The sequence below is a fragment of the Camellia sinensis genome, unplaced genomic scaffold (assembly GCF_055761805.1).
Source record: "Camellia sinensis isolate YWXY unplaced genomic scaffold, ASM5576180v1 Unanchor1, whole genome shotgun sequence".
In the NCBI taxonomy this organism is placed as follows: domain Eukaryota; kingdom Viridiplantae; phylum Streptophyta; class Magnoliopsida; order Ericales; family Theaceae; genus Camellia; species Camellia sinensis.
In genome coordinates, this window is record NW_028128987.1 from 27,027,758 (window position 1) to 27,051,868 (window position 24,111).

Sequence of the window (24,111 nt, forward strand, 5' to 3'; positions counted from 1 at the left end):
GGATCGTGCAATTCTTTCTCTCTAATACACCATTCTATTGTGGTGTGTAGGCTGTTGTTTATTGTCTCCAAATTCCATGCATTGTACAAAAGATGCAAATTCATAGGAATAGAATTCGCCACCGCGATCAGTTTAAAAGATTTTAATATCCCTCATTGACTCTTTCTCAACTAATGTTTTAAAGCTTTTAAATACACCAAAAGCTTCAATCTTTGCTTGCAAGAAATAAATCCAAGTTTTCCTGTTATAGTCATCTGTAAATGAAATAAAGTACCTTTTGTTGTTGTTTAAGGCTGGATTAATTGGATCACAGAGGTCTAAATGAATCAATTGCAATGGATGCTTAGCTCTCCATGCTTTCCCTTTTGGAAAGGAAACGCGATGTTGTTTACCAACAACACAATCCTCACACATTTTTAATGGAGCATATATTTGAGGAAGACTAGTCACTATGTTCTTCTGCTCCAAAGTCTGCAAACTCTTGAAATTAAGATGGCCATAACGTAAGTGCCATAAGAATCTTGTACTTTAGTTGTCAAGCAGGCTTGATCATTATTCTGAACAGGTGGAGAAAACAACCGATTAGCTGTCATATTAAGTTATTAAACCTTTCTCAGGGTGTTGAATTAAGCAACAACCCTTTTGAATGATGATTGTATAACCTCTTTCTTGCAGCTGTCCCATGCTAATAAGATTTCTCTTTAAATCTAGAACATGGAAAACACCAGGAATTTGGAAAAAATGATCTTTGACTTGCAATTGAATAGTACCTTTTCCCATGGCAGTCATTCTTGAATTATTCCCTAGCTTGAGATTATCTTTAAATGACTCATCTAAATCAGAAAATAAGGATTTGTTACCACAAATATGATTACTGCAACTAAAATCTAAATACCACTTGTTTGAATGAGAATCTTCCTGGTCATGGTAAGCCATTAATAATGTTTCTTCTTCTTCTTTCTCTACAAAGTTAGACTTTTCTCCTTTGTCTGAATGAAAATTTGTAGTGCATTCAAACTTATAATGGCCATACTTGTGATAGCGGCAACATTCAATATTGGACTTGTCAAATTTTGAATAATTAGAATTGGATGAGTATTGATTATCACATCCTCTGCCTCTACCTCAGAAATCTGTGCCTTTTCCTCTTCCTCTTCCTTGTCCTCGGCCTTTTGCACGACCTTGGCCTGACCTTCTCCCTGTGAGGGAATCAATGTGAGTTGACACCTTCAAAGCTTGTTCTTCCGTAGAAGGAGTAGCCATTCTCTGCACATGAACCAGCAAAGAACTTTGCAGTTCATCAATGGACAGAACATCAATGTCCTTTGATTCTTCAATTGAGCAGACCACATATGTGAATTTGGGAGGCATCGACCACAAAATCTTTTCATTACAGCAACATCTTCCAAGTTGTCATCATGAATACGCATCTTATTTGCTATCGTCAACGTTCTAGCAAAATACCTATCAACTAACTCTCCATCTTTCATGTGAAGAGTCTCTAAGTCTTTGCGAAGAGCTTGGAGTTATTGTTGTTTCGCCCTTGTTGAGACTTGATATTTTTTTTTTTCATGGAATCCTATATTTGTTTAGAAGTGTCCTTTTGGAGAATAGTCTATAAAATAGCACGATTAATTGCTTGAAAGAGATAATTCCTTGCCTTGAGATCCTTTAGCTTCAGTTCGTCTAATCTCTTTTGTTGGGCTTCCGTCAATACTATTTCACTAGCTAGTTCAACAACACTAGTTTCCACGATAGTCCAATATTCCTTGGATCTCAGAAAATTCTCCATCAACACGCTCTAATGGTCATAGTGATTATCAAAGCGAGGAATTGCAGGTTGTACATAATTGTTGTCAAATGCCATTGATTTTTATTGCTGCAAGTGAAGAGCTGCTGCTTTATTTCTACCTCAAGCCCCTCTTAGAAGGCTCTAATACCAAGTGTTGAAAAACTGAAGTAGAAATCAAAAGAGTATGTATAACTCAAGTAAAAAACTTCATTAACTGAAAGTCTGAATAAATAACAATTCAAAAAACAAACTTTGCTAAAAATAAGCAACAACTAATCCATAACTAATAGCTCATAAGCTTATGGGATTTTCCTAGAGAAATGGTCAACAATGAACCTATTCCCTTAAGAATAGGTCTACCACTATTATTCAGCTAGCTGAAAATAACAAACTAATATCTTAACAAATCCCATATACATACATACATACATATATTTAGAGAGAGTGAACTGTTTAAATTCTCTCTCTCTCTCTCTCTCTCTCTTTTAATGTTTAAATCAATGTGATGAAATAAAGAGCTTGTGGCTTCTTATCAGTGTAAATGAAACAAGCATATATTAAAATTTTACTATTACCATTACACACAAACACACACTCATATATATATATATATATAAAGATTTTTACACACAAGTGCATACTCACTGTGCTGAGTACATCACGCACATCATTATTCACAAAGATATTTGCAATCGAAGATTTAGTCATAATCACAAACATCATGTTTATTGACCCAGAAAATAGAATAAAAAATTCCAATTTAAAGTTAATATTTAAATATAGATTGTAGATTTAGAACTCAACAATTTATATATATTTTTCTGAACAATAGACTTTTGTCAATCTAAAAATCTACTTATTGATATGAGCAACGAAAGAGTTAGGTACTCATTGACGACGACGACACCGTCAGTGAATGGAAGGAGGCGCGAATTTGACTATGATTCGTAGGCAGAATGCGGCAATGACACAAGACAACACTCGTTGGAGTAGCTTTCAGATGGAGGCCACACCAACAACAACGGATGAACATTTCGTAGCTCTCAGATAGCGGTGATGCCATCAACATTGATGATCAAAAGGAGAAAACGATGGGCCTATGACGAAGACGGTGCCATAGGCTACGGCGGTGATAAAGGAGCTAGAGAGAGAGAAAAAAAAACACAAGAGGATGTAGAGAAAGAGAGAGGGATGAGGAGATGGTTTGTGTTAGTATTTGGTTTGGGAAATAATATATATATATATACATAAGAAGCTCTTTTTGCCCATGGCTTGTCATTTCTTTTCCTATTTTGCCCTTAGCTTATTTTGAAATTGCTATTTTGTCCTTTAGTTGGTTGGTGAAACAATTTGAATGATAGTATTTTGGAAATTATGTAAGATATTTTGGTTGCTTTGGTTGGGAATGTTTGTTTTGGGTGGCCTATTTTGCAGTTAGCTTGTTTGGAAATTTTCTATTTTGTCATTTTATTTTGTATAATTTACTGATGGTATAATAATTTGAATGAAGGTTTTCTCATAAATATGCAAACATTCTGATCAATTGTAAAACATAAATCTTTTATTTTTTAACAAATTATAAGTACACCCATAATGTTTTTTTAAAATATGAATTAGTGCTATAATAATACAAATTATAACTATCGTTTGTTATAAATTTTTATTTAACTTAATAATCGGAAGAAAAAAATCAATAACTATTCTCCTACGCAATAATAAATTATCAAAATTATTCATTAAAAAATATTTCTCATATCATTAAAAACTATTAATTGACTTAATAATTTATTTATCAACAAAATGGTTAACTGCATGAATTAGAAAAAATATAATTAGTCTATCGTTTTAACATAATTATATTATTTTATTTTTAAGTAAGGGTAAGTGTGAAAACATAAAGATACATTTTATTATGAAACTATGCTGTCGAGAGAGAAGTCCTGTTCATCGAAATCGCACAGTCAAGCCCACTTCATCCGGGTACTTGTCTCATGTTATTATACTGAGCTTTTTGTATACGAGATTCTTTGAAGTCCATGCTTTCATTGGAGAGTATCTGATTTTAAACTAGTTCATGTTCTAGTTTTTATGCTTGTAGAAATGTTGTTGGTTTCTTTTCTTTAGGCTTCAGATTTCAATTTTTGAGTTGGGATTTTTGTGGTTTGGGTTTAGCGCAGAGAACTGATGCTAAAATAGAAATGAATGTTTGATAACAGTGGAAATTAAAATTAAGGGCTTTCACCTCTCTAATGGATTTCTTTTTAAAAAATTTGGGGGTAATGAAATTCATCCTTGTTTTATTGTTGTTGCAGTACTTATCTGGTAAAATCAATTTATTAATTACTGGTTTTGTTGGAATGAAATTGACCAGTCAAGTGTTGGGTCTATTTTGTCACCCTTATCCAACAATAATCACGCCATCATCAACTTAGAGAATTTCCCATTTCCATAGTGCTATTGTCATCATGCTACTAAACTTTGCCTTGTTTCAATTAATTGCGCAGGCAATGGCAATTCCAATTAGCTGAGAAAGAAACAGAGCGAGCAAGCTATGCACAATAGAGCTCTCAGTTCCTCCCATACTAGGCATTGATGGTGACTCGAATACAAGGATTCATAGTTCCAAACCCTGTTTCAGTTTCCTTGCTTCGTCACTTCCCCTATAAAATTGCCCTCAAGTTTCAAAAGGTAAATCAGTCCTTTAATTATTTCTATGAAACCCATATTGTTGTTTTCATATACAAAACAAGCTATCATTATCATTGTTATTAATGAATAAAATTGTGGATTCTTGTTGCAGTACTTATCTGGTAGTGTGCGTAGATTGAATTTCGCTTCCTTTAGTAAGGCAGCGATTGCTCAATATCTCAATGAATTCCCTGCTGAAGAACACGATGAAAGAGATGCAATCGACTTGTCCAGGTGCATAAAGGGACTTGATTTTCTTAATTTGATGGAACAGCGCGGAATACACGCAAATCATCAGACTTACCTCTGGCTCTTACAAGGATGTGTCAATTCTGGGTCTTTAATAGATGCTCAGAAGCTTCATGGGAGGATCTTGAAGCTTGGTTTCAATGGGGAGCATGCAATTAGTAGCCGACTTATCAATGTTTATGCTGCTCTTGGTGATTTAGATGATGCAGTTAAGCTTTTTGACAATTTGTCTGATACAAGTGTATCTACCTGGAATTTATTAATCTCTGGTTTTGTTGGAATGAAATTGACCAGTCAAGTGTTGGGTCTATTTTCACGAATGCTAGAAGAAAATGTAATCCCAGATGAAATCACATTTGCACATGTTCTAAGGGCATGCATTGGTGATAAAGTTAGCTTCTGGTATGTCGAACAGATTCATGCTAAGATTATTCATCTTGGTTTTGGTTCAAGTCCCCGTGTTTGTAATCCTTTAATTGATTTGTATTCGAAGAGTGGGTTAGTGGATTCTGCTAAACTTGTCTTTGAAAAATTGTCTTCGAGGGATAGTGTTTCTTGGGTTGCTATAGTATCCGGTTTATCTCAAAATGGATATGAAGAAGAAGCAATCCTCTTATTCCATGAGATGCACAGATCAGGAATAATTCCTACTCCATATATATTCTCAAGTGTTATAAGTGCCAGCACCAAAATAGAGTTATTCAAGCTGGGAGAGCAGCTTCATGCCCTTATTAATAAATGGGCATTTGCATCTGAAACTTTTGTGTGTAATGCACTCATCACATTGTATTCCCGCTGTGAGGACTTTATATCTGCTGAACAACTTTTCAGCAAAATGCAGTGCAAGGATGAAGTTTCATATAATTCGCTCATCTCAGGGCTTGCTCAGCATGGATTCAGCGAGAGAGCTCTCCAATTATTTGAGAAAATGCAGCTTGATTATTTGAAACCTGACTGTGTTACTGTTGCAAGCCTCGTGAGTGCTTGTGCGTCAGTAGGGGCTCTTCATAAGGGACAACTACTCCACTCGTATGCGATAAAGGCTGGAATCTCTTCAGATGTTATTGTTGAAGGTTCTCTGCTTGACCTTTATGTAAAATGTTCTGATGTAGAAACTGCCCATGAATTCTTCCTTGCAACGCAGAAGGAAAACATTGTTTTATGGAATGTGATGCTAGTGGCTTACGGGCAGATAGGCGATCTGAGGGAGTCATTTCGGATATTCTCGAAGATGCAGATTCAAGGCTTGAGACCTAATCAATACACCTATCCAAGTATATTGAGAACCTGCACATCCGTGGGAGCTTTGGATCTGGGGGAGCAGATCCATACCCAAGTCATAAAGACTGGTTTTCAGCCAAATGTATATGTTTGTAGTGTGCTTATAGATATGTATGCTAAGCATGGAAAATTGGATACTGCTAACAAGATTCTCAGACGACTCAAAGAGGAAGATGTTGTCTCTTGGACAGCTATGATTGCTGGGTACACCCAGCATGATCTGTTTGTTGAAGCCTTTAAACTTTTTGCAGAAATGGAAGACCAAGGGATCCGATCAGACAACATAGGATTTTCAAGTGCAATAAGTGCATGTGCTGGAATCCAAGCACTCAATCAAGGACAACAAATTCATGCTCAATCAATTGTCTCTGGTTATATGCTGGATCTTTCAATTGGAAATGCACTCATTTGTCTTTATGCTAGATGCGGTATGATTAAAGATGCTTACTTAGCATTTGAAAAAATTGAAGCTAAAGATAATATTTCCTGGAACGGATTGATATCAGGATTTGCGCAGAGTGGACACTGTGAGGAAGCACTCGAGGTATTCTCTCGAATGAATCAAGCTGGAGTCGAACCCAATATGTTCACGTTTGGTTCTGCAGTTAGTGCTGCTGCTAATACAGCAAATATAAAACAAGGGAAGCAGATTCATGCTAGGATTATAAAAATGGGATATGATACAGAAACTGAGGCATCCAATGTTTTAATCACATTGTATGCAAAGTGTGGGAGCCTTGATGATGCCAAGAGAGAGTTTCTTGAAATGCCTGAGAAAAATGAAGTTTCTTGGAATGCCATGATCACAGGCTATTCTCAACACGGATGTGGTAGGGATGCGATAGAACTCTTTGAGGAAATGAAACGGCTTGCTGTGATGCCAAACCATGTCACATTTGTCGGTGTTTTATCAGCCTGTAGTCATGTGGGATTGGTAGAAAAGGGGCTCAGCTACTTCAATTCCATGAGCAAAGAACATGGTCTTGTTCCAAAACCAGAACATTATGTTTGTGTTGTAGATATTCTTGGGCGGGCTGGCTTTCTGTGCCGTGCAAGAGAATTTATAAAGGCGATGCCGATTGAACCAGATGCCATGGTCTGGAGGACCCTCTTAAGTGCTTGCACGGTGCACAAGAACATGGAAATTGGAGAATTCGCTGCCTGTCATCTTCTTGAACTGGAACCTGAAGACTCAGCAACTTATGTTCTCTTGTCGAATATGTATGCAGTTACAGGGAAATGGGACTGTAAGGATCAGACGAGACAAATGATGAAAGACAGAGGTGTAAAGAAAGAGCCTGGTCGTAGTTGGATTGAGGTTAAGAATTTGATTCATGCATTCTTTGTTGGCGACAGACTCCACCCTTTAGCAGATAAGATATATGAGTTCTTAGAGGATCTGAACAAACGAGCAGCTGCAATTGGTTATGTACAGGATCGTTCTAGCCTTTTGAATGATATAGAGCAGGGGAAGAAGGACCCAACTGGGTACACACACAGTGAAAAACTGGCTATCGCTTTTGGACTCATAAACTTGTCTAATACAATACCCATACGTGTGATTAAGAATCTTCGTGTCTGTAATGATTGCCACAATTGGATTAAGTATGTGTCAAAAATCTCGAATCGGGCTATTGTAGTACGAGATGCATACCGCTTTCATCATTTTGAAGGTGGTACTTGTTCATGTAAAGATTTCTGGTAATTTGAACTTCGAGGATGTGATCATGGAGACAAATGAATCACTTGAGGGCTCCAGGGTTGAAAATACCTCTTAGCCTCCAAGTACTGTTATGGCCTCTCCCTTGGATACTTGTTCAATGGTATGTGGTATTCTTTGGCCTCCTCATTTAGTAGTTATTTTTAACAGTGCTTTTGTTATATACATAATGGTATGTGGTGTGTAACTTTTTGTCTGAAGACCATTTTCTCTTTCTATACCTCTTGTGCTGTTTTATTGTGTTATCCATTTAAAAACTTACCTTTATGTAATCTTTTCCTCCCATCACTCTCCGGATTATTAAGTTACCTCAATTTGTGGAAGTATGTTTACGTGGTTGTCTTTTTATGTGCAGTGATTATAACAAAATCATTTCTCTAATAATAAGGTGAAGGTATCAAACAAACCAGGTACTCATTTGATGACTGTTTTTTATGTGCCTGTTCTCTCTGGCTCTTCTACCAGTATCAAAATTTATCAAAATTTTATTTTTGGGGCACTCCAGTTTTGCTTTTAATGTAATTTATCTTCGTCAGACATGGTGCCTTTAAAATTATGATTGCTTTGATGTAGTAGATGGAACTTCTTGCTCTCTGGGTCCTTAAGGAGGTAATTTTATTGTAACAGTCAAACAAACACATGCACTTCTTGATGTAGTACAGCGTTGTAAGGGGCTGTTCTGGGGCTGTGAAAGCGTTGAAATTTAAGAAGGAAAGAAAAGAGAAGAAAGGTATAAGAATTACTCCTAGAATCCCATAGGCCTTACACCTAGGGCTTGATTGCATCACACAATCCATAAAAAAACTTCGAAGCTCTAAAAGTTCTCTAAAAATATCATGTCTATTAAATAAGAAGTATTAAATGACTTTCTATAGAACTAGGAGACTTCCTAAACTAACTAGAATAAAAATTGGAAACTACTAAAACTTTGACTTTCAAAATCCATCTAAGACCAAATAAGAAACATAAACAATAGCTAATTAAATAACTTAATCGACAAGACGACTCATGGGTGACACCTACAACCCATGACATTAAATATGAAAATTATCAGAATAGTGTTAGCATATTATATTAGCCGAAAGTTTCACTAAGGTCTGTCTGTAATCATTTTGTGCCCTCAGGGATTATCTTGTAATTGACCTTCTTGTAAACCCTAATCTTCATTTATAAATAGGGAGTGATATTCTATCATACCCTTAAGCTGGTTACTCAAGCTTCATGGTATCAGAGCAGAACCTCTAGGGTTTCGGCTCACCCTCGTTGGTAGACCTTTACACCAACGACACTCTAGGGTTGGAAGCTTACCTGGGTGGATCATCACTCAGCCGTCAGCTCGTCTTCCTCGCCTTCCTCTGTCGTCTCCCTCACCTCGTCAGCTCGTCTTCCTCACCTCGTCGATCTCCTCAGCTCGTCTTCCTCTGTCGTCTCCCTCACCTCGTCGATCTCCTCGCCTTCCTCTGTCGATCGTCGCTCGTCGTCGTCTTCCTCAGCCTCTGTGTCACTGTGGTATGATCTCAGCCTTGGTATATATAATTATATATATATATATATCCTGATATTTATATAAATATAGCCTGTTATATATATTTATATATAAATACATGTATACATAAATAAATCAATATATATATATATATAAAAAAAAATACAAAAAACAAAAAAAACAAAAAAAAAACAGAAAAAAAAAAAAAAATGGTTTCTTAATTTTGTTATGTCTTTATAGTGGTCATTGTGCCTGTTATCTCACTACCACCTTCCGGGTTTGTGATTTCCACTAGTTTTGTTGCGGGTTTGGTAGTATTGTATCCATGACAGATTCCACCAGTGTGTCCCGTTCTTCTCAAACACCAAAGAGTGAGAGTCCCATTCTACCTACTACTATGACTGAGAACCCCAATCCTAGTCTGAAAATCACCACCTCTCTATTTAATGGTCAGAACTACCTAGCATGGTCTCAAAGTTTGACTATGTTTTTGAAAAGCAGAGGGAAGATGGGGTATGTTGATGGCAGGATACAGGCACCTAGTACCACTGACTCAGGTTATGACCAATGGGAGATTACCAACTCTTTGATTATGAGTTGGCTTATCCATTCGATGGTTCCAGAACTTGGTGAGGGCTACTTGTCTATGGAGACTGCCCAGGACGTTTGGGAGGCTGTGGCTGTTACCTATTCCCGCAAAGGAAATTTTTCACAAGCATTTGAGTTGCGCCGATCTATTGAGAGCTCACTTCAGGGGGAGCAGACTGTTCTTCAGTACTTCACTTTCCTCACCAACGGCTGGAAACGCCTTGACCACCTGGAAGACTATAAGCCCGTTTGCCCTGCTGATTCTGTCGGGTACAAGAAGTTCATCGCACGGGAACGGGTCTTTAAATTTTTGGCCGGCCTAAATGTGGAGTATGATCCAGTTAGGGGTCGAGTTCTGAGTATGGACACTCTTCCTTCACTTCAGGAGGCATTTGCCTATGTACAAAATGAGGAGAGTCGTCGGTCTGCTATGATGTCCCCTGTCTCTACTGACCGTTCCGCATTACTGTCTACTCCTCGAGATGGCCTCAGCCTGCCTCCTCCGTTTGCTGCTAAGGAGTCTGTATTCTGTGATTATTGCAAGAAGCCGCGGCATACTCGTGAGACGTGTTGGAAGCTTCATGGGACTCCATCCGGGGGTCGAGGTGATCGGTCTGGTTCTCGAGGAGGTCGGTCCGGCCAATCTCGAGGACGTGGTTCCTATTCCCGGGCTCATCAATCTAGTGCCGTTGATACCCTTGAGTCTAATTCTACTTCTGTTACCCAAGCTTCTGATACTGAGCTGGAGGATGCTTTGCGCCAATTGTTGGACCGCCGATCTTCTACTGCTCTCAGTACCGCTTCCTCGTCCTTTGCCCGCTCAGGTAACTTAGCATCTTCTCCTTGTGCTTTCCTGTGTCATACATCTTTGCCTTGGATTATTGATTCTGGTGCCTCAGATCATATGTCTGGCTCCTCTGATCTCTTCTCTGTCTATAAGCCCTCTTCAGGTCAGGACAAAGTTAGGATTGCCGATGGTACTGTTTCTTCTATTTCTGGAAAAGGTTTAGTCCAAGTCACTCCTACCATACATCTATCTTCTGTTCTCCATGTTCCCAAGTTTTCTGTTAATCTGTTATCCTTAAGTCGTCTTACCCAGGATTTGAATTGTAGTGTGACGTTTTTTTCTGATCATTGTCTTTTTCAGGACCTTGTCACGGGGAGGACGATTGGCAGTGGTAGTGCAGAAAATGGTCTCTATTTCCTAGATCAACTGGACAAACTTGCTTATTCTTCCACCACGTCTTCTACTACCCCGCTGATTTATGGCTGTGGCATCGGCGTCTTGGGCATCCCTCATTTCATTTACTTAAGCATTTATTTCCTTCTAGTTTCGCAAATCATCTTGTGTCTGACTTTCTTTGTGAGTCTTGTCAACTTGGCAAACAACATAGAGCTTCTTTTGCTCCCAGTTTGAATAAAAGTTTCGTTCCTTTTTCATTAATACATTCTGATGTTTGGGCTCCCTCTCGTGTTCTGTCTGTGAAAGGTCATCGCTGGTTTGTTACATTTATTGATGATTTTTCTCGTGCTACTTGGGTGTATCTCATGAAAGATAAGAGTGAGGTTTTCTCTGTGTTTCGCACTTTTCATAAGCTGATTTGTACTCAGTTTAGGGCCACTGTCAAAATATTTCGTTCTGATAATGGCGGGGAATACATAGATTCTGGGTTAGGACAATATTTCTCTACTCATGGCATTATCCATCAGACCTCTTGCACAAATACCCCTCAACAAAATGGGGTGGCCGAACGCAAGAATCGGCATCTTCTTGACATGGCTCGGTGCATGTGTTTTTTTATGAATGTGCCTCGGCCCTATTGGGGCGACGCTGTTCTCACCGCTGCCCATCTTATTAATCGTCTCCCTACCCATGTCTTGGACAAACAGGCTCCGCTTCACGTCCTCTTCGGTTCTTCGTCCTTGTTTTCTATTCCTTCCAAAATATTTGGTTGTGTCTGTTTTGTCCATAATCACTCTCCCTCTCGTGGTAAGTTGGACCCTCGCTCCCTCAAATGTGTTTTCCTTGGTTACTCTCCTACTCAAAAGGGGTATAAAAGTTACCACCCTTCTTCTCGTAAGTGGTTTGTGTCCATGGATGTAACTTTCTTTGAGTCCCAGTCCTATTTCTTGTCCTCTCCGGTGTCACCGTCCTCATTTCCGGGGGAGCCTTGGTGTGAAGTGAGTCCTGTGCCTCCTATGGTGGAACCAGTTCCTGTGCCTCCTATGGTGGAACCAGTTGTTCTTGCACCACCCTCTACTACTGTGCTTCCTATGGTGGAACCAGTTGTTCTTGCACCCCCCTCTTCTACTGGGACTATCGAACCCACTGTCACCAAGAATAAGGACGGGCATGTTTATGTTCGGGACATAGATAGAAAACCAGTTAACTGGATACACGGGACCGTTTCTGCTACTCCACTGCCATCTCCTGCTTCTGATGAGAGTCTGGGTAACTTTGAATCTCTTGAGTCCATTGATCTTGATGTTCCTATTGCCAAGAGGAAGGGTGTGAGATCTTGTACTCAACATCCTATCTCACAGTTTGTATCATACTCTCATTTGTCATCCTCATATAGAGCATTTGTGTCCAATATTTCCTCTGTTAGCATTCCTAACCATTTTCAGGATGCTCTTGCTACCTCTGAGTGGAAACTAGCCATGATTGAGAAAATGAAAGCACTTAGGAAGAATGGCACTTGGGAATTGACTGAGTTACCTACGGGCAAACGACCTGTGGGATGTAAATGGGTATATACTGTGAAACACAAAGCAGATGGGTCTATTGAGCGTTACAAGGCAAGACTTGTGGCAAAAGGGTTTACTCAGACATATGGCATTGATTATCAGGAGACCTTCGCACCAGTGGCTAAAATGAATTCAGTCAGAGTACTTCTCTCTCTAGCAGCTAATCTAGATTGGCCGCTTTATCAATTTGATGTCAAGAATGCTTTTCTCCATGGTGACCTCGAAGAAGAAGTATATATGGACATTCCTCCGGGTTTTGAGGATCATCAAACAGAAGGCAAAGTATGCAAACTACGGAAGTCATTACATGGTCTCAAACAGTCTCCAAGGGCTTGGTTTGAGAGATTCACTCAGGCTATGTTTAAATATGGCTTCAAACAAAGTCAGGCAGATCACACATTGTTTGTGAAACATTCCTCACGCGGTAAGACTACAGCACTTATTGTTTATGTAGATGACATAGTTCTTACAGGCAATGATAGTGGAGAAATACCTCTGTTGAAGAAATATTTAGCTAAAGAATTTGAAATCAAAGGCTTGGGAAGCTTGAAGTATTTTCTGGGAATTGAAGTTGCTCGCTCTAAGGATGGGATATTTATCTCACAGAGAAAATATGTGCTTGACCTGTTGAAGGAAACTGGGATGCTTGGCTGTAAGGCATGTGCCACCCCACTGGAACCCAATCAGAAATTGGGGGATGATGAAGGAGGAGAAGTTGTGGATAGGGGGAGCTATCAACGATTAGTGGGTAAGCTCATTTACCTATCTCACTCCCGTCCTGATATTGCTGTTGCTGTCAGTGTAGTTAGTCAGTTTATGCATGCTCCTCATCAGATTCACTTTGGTGCTGTCATGAGAATCTTGAGGTATTTGAAGTCTGCTCCTGGTAAGGGTCTGTATTTTTCAAAGTATGATCATCTTCGTGTAGAAGCCTATACAGATGCTGACTGGGCTGGGTCCGTAACTGATAGGAGATCAACTTCAGGGTATTGCACATTTGTTGGCGGCAACCTAGTTACTTGGAGGAGTAAGAAACAAAATGTGGTTGCCAGGTCAAGTGCAGAAGCTGAGTTTAGAGCTATGGCACAAGGTGTGTGTGAACTTTTATGGATCAAATTATTGTTGCGTGATCTAGGTATTGATCAGACGGACTCCATGCGGTTATACTGTGATAATAAGGCCGCCATCAACATCGCTCACAATCCAGTTCAACATGACAGGACAAAACATGTTGAGATTGATCGCCACTTCATTAAGGAGAAACTCACTAGTGGTACAATTTGTACTCCTTTTGTCCAGTCTGGTGAACAACTTGTTGACATTCTCACCAAGGGGATTGGGAATAAACCATTTCATGACATATTAGGCAAGTTGGGCATGAGAGATATCTTCGCACCAGCTTGAGGGGGAGTGTTAGCATATTATATTAGCCGAAAGTTTCACTAAGGTCTATCTGTAATCATTTTGTGCCCTCAGGGATTATCTTGTAATTGACCTTCTTGTAAGCCCTAATCTTCATTTATAAATAGGGGGTGATATTCTATCATACCCTTAAGCTGGTTACTCAAGCTTCAAATAGCTCTGATCTAAAAATCCTAGAAAACATAAAAATAATCATAAAATAAGACTCCAATAATACTAGAAACATAATTATATAAAATTCTTATCAGTTCTTGTTTGAAATCATGCCACTGTCTAAATATCATAAATTCTTTGAATTTAGCCGTCCTTGAGCTTCTTATACCTGCATCACTTCTATTTTTCCTATTGGCGAAGACACTTCTTTCTTGACCTATTGGCACTCACCCTTTCTACTACCAGTCCTTTGTCTCCCACTTTGTTAAATTTACTGTTGGTGGCATAGCCAGAAAGTTAATTTAGTGGTGTGATTTGGTTAGTTATTATTGATATCATTATTTCATATCGATTGAGTAAGGATTGTGATTTTTAATCGATTGAGCAGAGAGAGAGAGAGAGAGAGAGAGAGAGAGAGAGAGAGAGAGAGAGAATGTAAACATTTAAGAATTCCATGCTCAGTAAAGGATAATTTTTAACTTATTTTTGTCTATTTGTCAATCGGTAGGAGACTAGTTACAAATATGATAACTATTACATCAAACTAGTATTACATCAAACTAGAAAATTAAAGTCCAACAATATACTAAGCTCAATAACCATAACCTGTCTAACAATACACCAAGCCCAAAATTGAGAAGAAATAAGGGGAACTTACTGATAAGTCCCATACAGAAAGTTCAAAACCCATCTAGTCTCAAAACAAAACACTTGCACTAATTAGTCCTACATATTTTTAATTGTTACCAAAAAATTCTTTTTTTAAAAAAATAAATAAATTTAAAGACGTCGTTGCATACCATAATCGCCGGACTTCCGTTAAATGGTTATCGGAGACTCGCTGGAACGTTCAACATCATCAGGAAGTCGCCGAAATATGATCAGCAATTTGCCGGAGTATTACTCGAATGTTCTGAACATCACTGAAAGTCGTCGGAATGTCTAGAATATTCGCTGGACGTCAAGAATATCACCGGAGACTCACCGAAATGTCCAGAATATTGGCGGAATGAAAAAGAGATAAATTGAGAAATTAAAGCGAAAAACATAGCAAAACGTGTTAAATATTGATAAATTGAAAGAAGAAAAAAAACTTGAGAACAACAAATAGCAACAATGGGAAAAAACATATGTTATTTTCAATTTTTGTAGGGTTTAAACAAATAATCTCCAATATTGATCAAATTGAAAAGTAAACTTTGAAACTGTAAAATGTTGTAGTCTCAAAGTATGATTCTATTATGCATTTATCCTTATTAATCAAACTGAAAAACGTTCTATGAAACTGCAAAATTTTACAGTTCTAAAGAAAGGTATGAAACTGCAAAATTTTATAATTCTAAAAAATGATTCATTTTAGCACCAAAAAAACTGAAACTATAAAATTTTACAGTTTTTACTGCTTGACCAAAACTCGAAAATAACTTGTTCAGAACTTAAAAATTTATTTTATCCATTATAAAATAGAAGTGTGTAGTACAAAAAATGTAAAAAAATGGGAGATCGAAAAAAAGAGACAGATATAGAGAGATGCTTGTACTCCGGCGACTATTTTTTGGTTTAGCGTAGATCTAGTCGGATCTAACGTAGATATACTCAGATCTGATGTAGATCTAAGTAGATTTACATTAGATTTGAGTAGATCTACTCATCTTTTTCGTCAGAAATTTATTTCTTTCGCTATCGGTGAGCACGAAGTGAGAAGTTGGTGCTCAGTGGTTGCCGATGAACCCCAATTAATGGTGGTCACCGGTGACTGTAGATTAGAAAGAGAAAGAAAAGAAGGAAGGTGTGGTTATGGTCATCGCCGACATCAGAGAAAGAGAGATAAAGAAAAGAAGTAAGGTGTAGGGAGGGAAAGTGGAGAAGATAAATGGGTATAGGACTTTTGGGTCTATCTAAAAGGTTTTGGGATCAAATAAAATACACACTTTCGAAAAACGATTTGTGGTAATTTGCCCAAGAAATAATCAACTACCTACAATTCCCAAGGGTATAAATAAACATCACAAACGAAATCAAATTTCTCTTCGTAAGTGTTGAAATCCGTAACTTCTTACCACAAAGTGGTGCTACATAACCATTAATCCGAAGGATCTGATTAGGATAACTCTTAGCTAAGTTTTACTTTTTTAAAAAAAGATAATGATATATAAACAAAATATTTTTATAGAATGATGTAACTTTTTTTTTTTTTTTTTTTTTTTTGGGGGGGGGGGGGGGGGCATTATTTTATAAATCACTCACCATTACCTCATATTTTTTAAAATATCATTGGCACATCATTTTGAATGTATTTTTTTTTTATAAACTTTTTATTTGTAAATTATTTTGACACCATCATATTTATTTTTTAACAGTTTTATTGGTGCCAATTTACAAAAACCTCTCAAAAAATTTACAAAATACTATATAATTTAAATAAATTAAAAATTGAAGTTGAGTGGGTTCAATTGAACCCTCTAGCTCCGCCGCTGCTTACAGTCTATGCCTCTTTCAACCATGAAGCTCTGCAAGACATTTTGAATAGAATGCCACAAGGAATGAACTTGTTCATGTTAATCCTAGGTACAGTTTAGTTGCTGAACTCTTTAGAATTTATTCTTTACTGGTCTTGCTAGAATTGTTGAAGTGTAAATGAAGTCAAGTGCGAAGCAGAGGCTTGTAACTTGGATTTATCAAAAAAAAAAAAAAAAGAAAAAAAAAGAGGCTTGTAACTTGGATTGAATAAACTGAGTGGTTGAATTTTCTTTTGTTTTATTTTTTCGTCCTTTTCTTGTAAATCATTTTAAAATCCTTTGATCTTCTTCTTCTTGTTGGTCGTAGTACTTGTCCCATGCCTACTTGATTAGCTCAAGAGGAATGAGCTGGAGAGTGTTGATTAGAATTGATTAAGAGTTGGGTGAAAATTCCAACAAAGCTTTAAACTAATGCCTCTGACTAGTTCAACTTTCTGTGCTTGATTTTAACCAGCAGCCCTTCTAAAGTGATCAGGAAGGAAAATTTCATTGTGGTGTGGTCCTCACTTGGATCCCAGCCCACATGCACATCTGAAAGCTTTTTCTTGAGCATATGCTTAGGTGCTTTTTGTTGATTTGCATTCACGGGTTCAGTATAATATGTGATTTTAGGAATTTTTCACCCCATCTCTTCTCAAAAGTTTATGATCACCAGCCACTTTTGCTTTTCATTTTGGTTATAGCCTCCTTCAACAACCCTGTTGTAACTTTAGTTCTCTAAGAATTGACATTTATTGAAGGAAAGGTTCACAAAGAACCAGAATTCCATTGCAACTCCACACAAAGATTTTATATATGAAAGTTTGCACCAACATTCTTTGCAGTTTTTTATCTAACCTCAAGCCACTTCAAGTAGACCCTTAATATTTGATTCCCTTTTTCTTTTTTGTTTTCTTCCTTCGGTGTGATAAGTAGACCCTCGATATCTGCTATGCCTATCCTCACACTGCCTTGCTTACTTCCATTTGTCCTGTAAATATGACCCAGTTACAGGATATAGATTGTTAGAATTTACCTTCACCTACCACACCTACTACACCTACCACTACCTACTACCATCACCTACTACATCTTCACCTACCTTCACCTACTACCTTCTTCTCTTCTATATATATCAATCATTGTAAACATCAATAAAATCAATCAATAATATACATCAATTTATTTTACATTCATCAATTTATTTTACATGGTATCAGAGCAAGGTTAAAGATCTTGGTGTTCTTCGCCTTCTGGCGGGCGGCAACCTTGCCTTGACCACCCGCCGGATCTCAACCAATTCAAACCTCTCTCTTCCTCTGTGTCTCTGGCAGCTCAGTTGAATTCTTTAAAATCACCACCTTCTGTCCTTGATCTCTTGTTACCTGAGAACAAACCCGATTCTCCAAGACCGCTATTTTTGCCATCCGCACAACTAGATTGCGCATCGTCTTCATAATCGAAGCATTTTTGGGGTTTAACAGAGCTTGCAGCAGTGTTCATGAGTGGTGGCACATCATAACCTCCATCAAACAGAGCATACAGAGTCATCATACTGGGCGAATGTCCAGTGCTTGCTTCTTCCCCTTCGCCGTACTCATCATCAGAGTACAGCAATGCATTGAGCTCTTCGGTGTCTTCGTGCATCTCACTGCCCATATCATCTCCATAATTTTCATTACCCTCATCAGTCAAAATGGGCCCAGGGGAATGAATGGTATCTCTTCTGGTTCCTAGCTCTATCTTATTCCAATCATAACCATTTTAAACTATTTTCCATCCACCACCATCATCATAAACAAATATGCATTGTGTTTATTATCATTCCTCACCCATGTGATCCACTCTACCCAAAACAAATAAAATAAATAAATAAATCAGCAAATGCATTGAACCTCTCGGGCCACCCAATTCACTATTCTTATTATTATTATATATATATACTTTTCCATTTTAATATATTTTCCATCCACCACCATCATCATATTTTTTTTTTTTCTCTTTTTCTTCTTTCCACCGCCCCACTTTTCCTGTACCTCAACTTTTTATCTTTTCTTAAAAAAAAAAAAAAAAAAAAAAAAAAAGCCTTCTATTCATTCCATCTAATTCTTCTGCTCCGTCTTGTCCCTTCACGCCATTTGGATTTGCACAATATATTCATTTTATTCATCTCGGGATCAACCCCGATCACCATTTTACAACAATACATCAAAAAAAAAAAAAAAAAAAAAAAAAAAAGAAAAAAAACAACAACAACAACACAACAACCACACCCACAGTGAGATTTTTCTCTACTCCGCCGCCGGTCTTTTCTTCTTGCCTCCGTCCTGGGCGGCCCTTGCCGGTATTGCCTCCGTGTTTCCCACTCCACTGGGCATGATCACTACTCCCTGCTCCTCCACTGCAGCATATGGCGGCCCTCCAAATCGGAACATAACGGTGGCCTTCCGCTTCAGCTCCTTATTTTCCGCCTTTAGCACACTAATCTCTGCTCGCGCATCCTTATACATGCGTTGGAGCAGAGCCAGCTGGGAGTTTAACTGCTGCACCTCATTTGCCCTACTCTGCAGCCGGTTCGACAAGTTTGTCACCGCAGTCATGGTTTCCACACATGACTTTAATGTATACTGATTGGCTTCCACATCCGACTGCACTGCCATTCTTTGCTCCACAGATCGCATCGGAAAGTTCAGCGGAGTAAACTCCGGGGCACTCGGTTGAGGTTCCAGTGCCACCGCTCCAGTTCTCTCTCTTGTTGACTCGTTGCGGTCGGAAAAGAGGGTGAGCAGTCCACGGGAAGACGAGGCCATTTTCTGGGCAACAAAGTGTTACCGACTATCTCTCTCAGCACAAGGAACTCTCTTTCTCAGCAACACGAATGATTTTTCAGAGGTTTCTCTCAGTTTTTCTCTGCCTCAGCCTCTGCCTTCGTCTTGGTTATATAGCCAAGGCAGCCACGCGCATCGCGCGCCTCTTGACGCCCGACAAACTGGCACGCCTTTTCATGGCACATCTTTTGATAAAGTGGACACGCCTTTTGATGGCACGTCTTTTGATGGCACGCCTTTTGATGGCACGCCTTTTTATGAATTGGGCACACCTTTTGAGGGTGCGACTTTTTAAGGGTCCGACAAGACTCTGTAAACTGTCCCGACATTGATTCCGGTTAGTTTCTCCAAGGGTCCAGCAAGACTCCGTAAACTGTCACAACATTGTCTGCATCCAACGGTCCGACATGACCCCATAAACTGTCTTCTCCAACGGTCCGACATGACCCCATCAACTGTCTTCTACAACGTTATGACACCACCATCTAGTGTCTTCACCAATGGTCTGACACGACCATACAGTGTCACCTATCCTCTTTTTATTTTTATGTATTTTCTTGTTTTGTTCCTCTCTTCAAACTCAAGTTGGTTAGTTTCTCTCCTCCTTGAGTTTGCGGGGGGCTGTTAGAATTTACCTTCACCTACCACACCTACTACACCTACCACTACCTACTACCATCACCTACTACATCTTCACCTACCTTCACCTACTACCTTCTTCTCTTCTATATATATCAATCATTGTAAACATCAATAAAATCAATCAATAATATACATCAATTTATTTTACATTCATCAATTTATTTTACATAGATTAGTGTTGTTTATTTCATTAATGTCTTGGTGGACAATGTATTCTTATGGTGAGGGTGGAATGAAGCAAATTGATTTAATTGGTTGCTTTTGTTTAGTTTTAAGTTTATATGCAACAAGTTGTTACAAATCAATTTATAACTCAATCGGCTTTATGGTTAAAAATCTAGAGTCTTGAGTAAAATTTATTTGGGGGAATTACTTAACAGTGGAGCAGAGAAAAAAAAATTACAAATACATGGGGGGTGCAAGTGAAAAGTTGTTGCACCCCTCCATGTTTGTGTATTTTTTTTTTCTTTTTTCTGTTACACTGTTAAGTAATTCCCCCAATTTGTAATGGAGATTTCATCTAGACTCAGTCAGCTTTTGTAGTGATGCAGCTTAAATCTGGATCTCTGTAGCATCTGTAGTTAGAGGTCTTCCACGTAAACTCATCCACTGAGGCAGACTCAGAGTTGCTCAATTTCAGTTCAGAATGTTCGCACTCAATGTATGTAGTTCCCGTATTACTGTTCTGCTAGCCTTCTATTTCAGTCAAGTGTTTTCATTTCATTTTATCAGAGTAACCATTTCTTCTTCGTCTTCTTCTTGTACTCATTATCCTCATTCCATTGAGGTTCATTTGGGAAGTGGTTTTTTTAGTAGCTTTTTGTTTTTTGGCTAAAATATGAGGTGAAAAAAGCTGTGTTTGGGAATAGCTTTTTGGCTTTTTACAAGAAAACGTGCAAAAAATAGATAAAATAGAAAATAATCTTTGACTTTTTTGTATGACTTTTTTGACTTTTTAGCTTTTTAGTGGCTTTTTAGTTATATTAACCTATTGCCAAACGGGGCCTGAGTAAAGTTGCTTGCTTGTATTATGCATGCTCTACTAGGCCTTTATGTTTGATTTCTTGTTTCTTATAGTAATGTGTGTTGCAATTTTTTTTGTGCCCCCTATTTAGGCTTAGTTTGGCATAAATTAAAAAAGTCAAAAAGTCACTTTCTTATTTAAGTCACATCAACTTATTTAAGTCACATCACCTCTTTACCACACCATTTCAAACCCAACCCATACCCAACTCATATTTCATAAAAAGTCAAAAAGTGCACTTATTTAGTTTATCCCAAACAACCCCTTAGAGGGAGTTTGGCAAGGTGGATTTTAGCCTTTTTTTTGGCTAAAATCCACAAAAAGACAAAATAGGATAAAATAACTAATAAGACAAAATATCACATCAAATCCATAATCATTTCACTTTTTTTCTCTCAAATATCACGTCTAACAACAAAAAAATCCAACTATCTTTCCAAACACAAAAATTTTAGTCTACTAAAATAGCCACAAACTAAAATAGCCTACTAAAATAATAACTTCCCAAACTAAAATAATAGCCCACTTTAGTGTTCAGGAATAAAAAATGAGTAATGCTACTATCATTTAATTTCAATGTGTGCCATTTCAAATGTCAAAACTTAAAGAGTTTGCAAGAAAAGTTTGTTTGGATAGCATTTTTTTATTAGAATAAATAAATAAATAAAATGACAACAACAAAAAAAACCCCTTATTCGCCCATCAATGTGGACTACTTGGAGAGTTAGATGAGTGGATATGGAGTCACCTTTGAGGATATCAGTGATAGCTGTGTTGTCAGGATGGGATTGGATAAGGGAAGTGCTGCCAGCCTGATGCTGCCGGCCGCCAAGTGGCTTGATCACATTGTACAAGTTGCCCATGTGGCACCGGGGTGTGCTTGAGCTGCTGCATACCAAGGGGGAAAATGGTGATGCTGTCATTCAAATTCAAGGGGGGTGGCCTTTAGCCTTCCAATGTGAGAGTGATAGTGGAGTTTCATGGTTGCCAAATGCATTGCCTTGGGATACAGAGTTTGAGTCCAATTATTGCATTCTCTGCCTATCTTTTTATACTCTTTTTGCATCATATGTTTGTGTGATTACAGGTCTTATTAACTGGAATGGAAAATGGAGTTTTCTTATCATTGCCTTGTTAAATATCATATACTTAAGTTCTCTTACCAACATGTGGGGAGGTTTCAGACAGGATCTCTGCTGAACGATGTTAATTTGTTGGCAAAGTTGAAGGGGGTTGATGAAAGGTGATTATTTTCTCTTTGGGTATCTCTTACCTCCTGCATATCTGGTTGAAAGGGAATTTCTTTGAAGCAGTCACGAAGACATAATATAATTTGCAGGTTTCTCATAGATGAGCTTCATAGAAGGAAACATCCTGTTCCCTGAAAACAAAGATGCTAGTGATACAGAGGATGACGATGCTGATGATCAGGACGTTGATGATGGAGGTGATGAAGATTTCACTGGCGGAGAAGGTGCTGGGGATGATGATGATGGAGATCCCAAGGATGATCAAGATGCTAATGGTAATGGGGTAAGTAATGATGAGGACAACGACGACGACGACGACGACAATGGCGATGAGCATGAAGGTGATGAGGAAGAGAAAAAGGAGGAAGAGGAAGTTGAAGAGGATCGACAACCGGCTAAGAAGAGGAAGTGGAAGTAGTTGTAGGTCTTTTGGTAGTCTCTCTCTCTCTCTCTTCTTGGTTGGGAGTATGTTGTTGGATGTAGAAGGTTTAGCTTGTCTGTCTTCATAGAATAGGAAATTCGACGTCCATGCTTTGAATGAATCTCCGCCATATATTATGTTAAAAATTTTCATGATAGAGGTTCCATTTGGTGGAATTATAAATTCCTATTCTCGCTCCATTAAATCTAAGTTGCGATTTTAATGTGAGTTTTTTGAGATACAAAAAAGATTGGTTAAATGGCGATGTCTATATTTATCAGTTTTTATTGAAAGGATGCATTAATTTCCATGTGTTAGTCGGGCTTAGGATTAAAAGGTCAATTTTCATTGTTTATTCGAGAAAGCTTAATCAGGTAGGCTTCCCTTCATGCAAATATTGGCGTGATTCTGAAGAAATTTGCAACTTTTATACATACATAATGTTAGGGCTAAGAGATTATATGCTTAGCTAAATCTACAAATCTGAACTCCATGAAATTGTCAGGCATACTGGATTACTAAACTGGAATGAATGCATTCTACTTCTTGGATGTGCCAATGCTATTCATAATTTTGATTTATTAGATACATGTTTGCACAAAAAAGTGATTTTGGCTAACACAAAAGGATTGATGAAATGAGGGCGTGTCAAAACAAAGTGTTACCTACTTGTAGGTAAATGTTTGTAAAAATCTGCCATGTAAAACAGGGGATTGCGTGAGGTTCAAAGGGATAAAAACTTCTTGATTCTTAGCTTGTCTCAATGAAGAGGACTTAAAATTTCCTAATGGTTTGAAAAATCAAGAAGAGAGATGGACGGAAGGAAATAAATATAAAAATATTAACTTTTACATATTCAAGTGGATTGAACATACAAAAGTGCAAGAACAAATTTAAATAATAATAAAAAAAGAGTCACAAATGATTTCAAGTTCAATTTAAACAATAAAAATGCCACTGAAAAGTATGGATGAAAGCTCATCCCTGTTTAAGTTGGTTTGATTTTCAAAACCGACAATGCTACGTAGCTCAAATTTTGTGGCTCAAAAGTGGCTCAAATGGCCAAAACGACGTCGTTTTGAGTACAGAACAACATAAAAATGACCAAAACGACGTCGTTTTGGCCATTTGAGCCACTTTTGAGCCACAAAATTTGAGCTACGAGACATTTTCCTTTCAAAACTCACTCACTTTTTACATATGACTATATATATATATATATATATTTCTTTTACCTTCTAATGTTAATTGGGAGTTGATTTATTTTTTTATTTTATTTTTTTTTACTTTTAAAGTTCAGTTTCTTTTCATCTTTATTTAA

General features: G+C 37.9%; 2 protein-coding genes across 8 annotated transcripts; one reads left to right on the plus strand and one right to left on the minus strand.

Annotated features, from left to right (window-relative positions):
• Nucleotides 1–594: 594 nt before the first annotated feature.
• Nucleotides 595–1,371, minus strand: LOC145814156 (uncharacterized). Its single transcript, XM_082910679.1, has 2 exons — nt 1,182–1,371; nt 595–989 (listed from the first exon to the last, which is right to left on the minus strand). The coding sequence occupies exons 1-2, from the start codon at nt 1,369–1,371 to the stop codon at nt 595–597; spliced, it is 585 nt and encodes a 194-aa protein (XP_082766805.1).
• A 2,299-nt stretch (nt 1,372–3,670) lies between these two features.
• On the plus strand, nt 3,671–22,990 carry LOC114275127 (pentatricopeptide repeat-containing protein At4g13650). Of its 7 annotated transcripts, none has more exons than XM_082910824.1 (7): nt 3,671–3,772; nt 4,297–4,480; nt 4,593–7,833; nt 8,086–8,140; nt 20,639–20,756; nt 22,207–22,362; nt 22,459–22,990. In XM_082910824.1, the coding sequence occupies exons 2-3, from the start codon at nt 4,385–4,387 to the stop codon at nt 7,713–7,715; spliced, it is 3,219 nt and encodes a 1,072-aa protein (XP_082766950.1). In that variant the 5' UTR covers nt 3,671–3,772; nt 4,297–4,384; the 3' UTR covers nt 7,716–7,833; nt 8,086–8,140; nt 20,639–20,756; nt 22,207–22,362; nt 22,459–22,990. The 7 variants fall into 7 exon arrangements, with proteins under 7 accessions (XP_082766950.1, XP_082766953.1, XP_082766951.1 ...); XM_082910827.1 differs by having other exon boundaries at nt 22,304–22,362; XM_082910825.1 differs by having other exon boundaries at nt 20,647–20,756.
• Nucleotides 22,991–24,111: the final 1,121 nt, after the last annotated feature.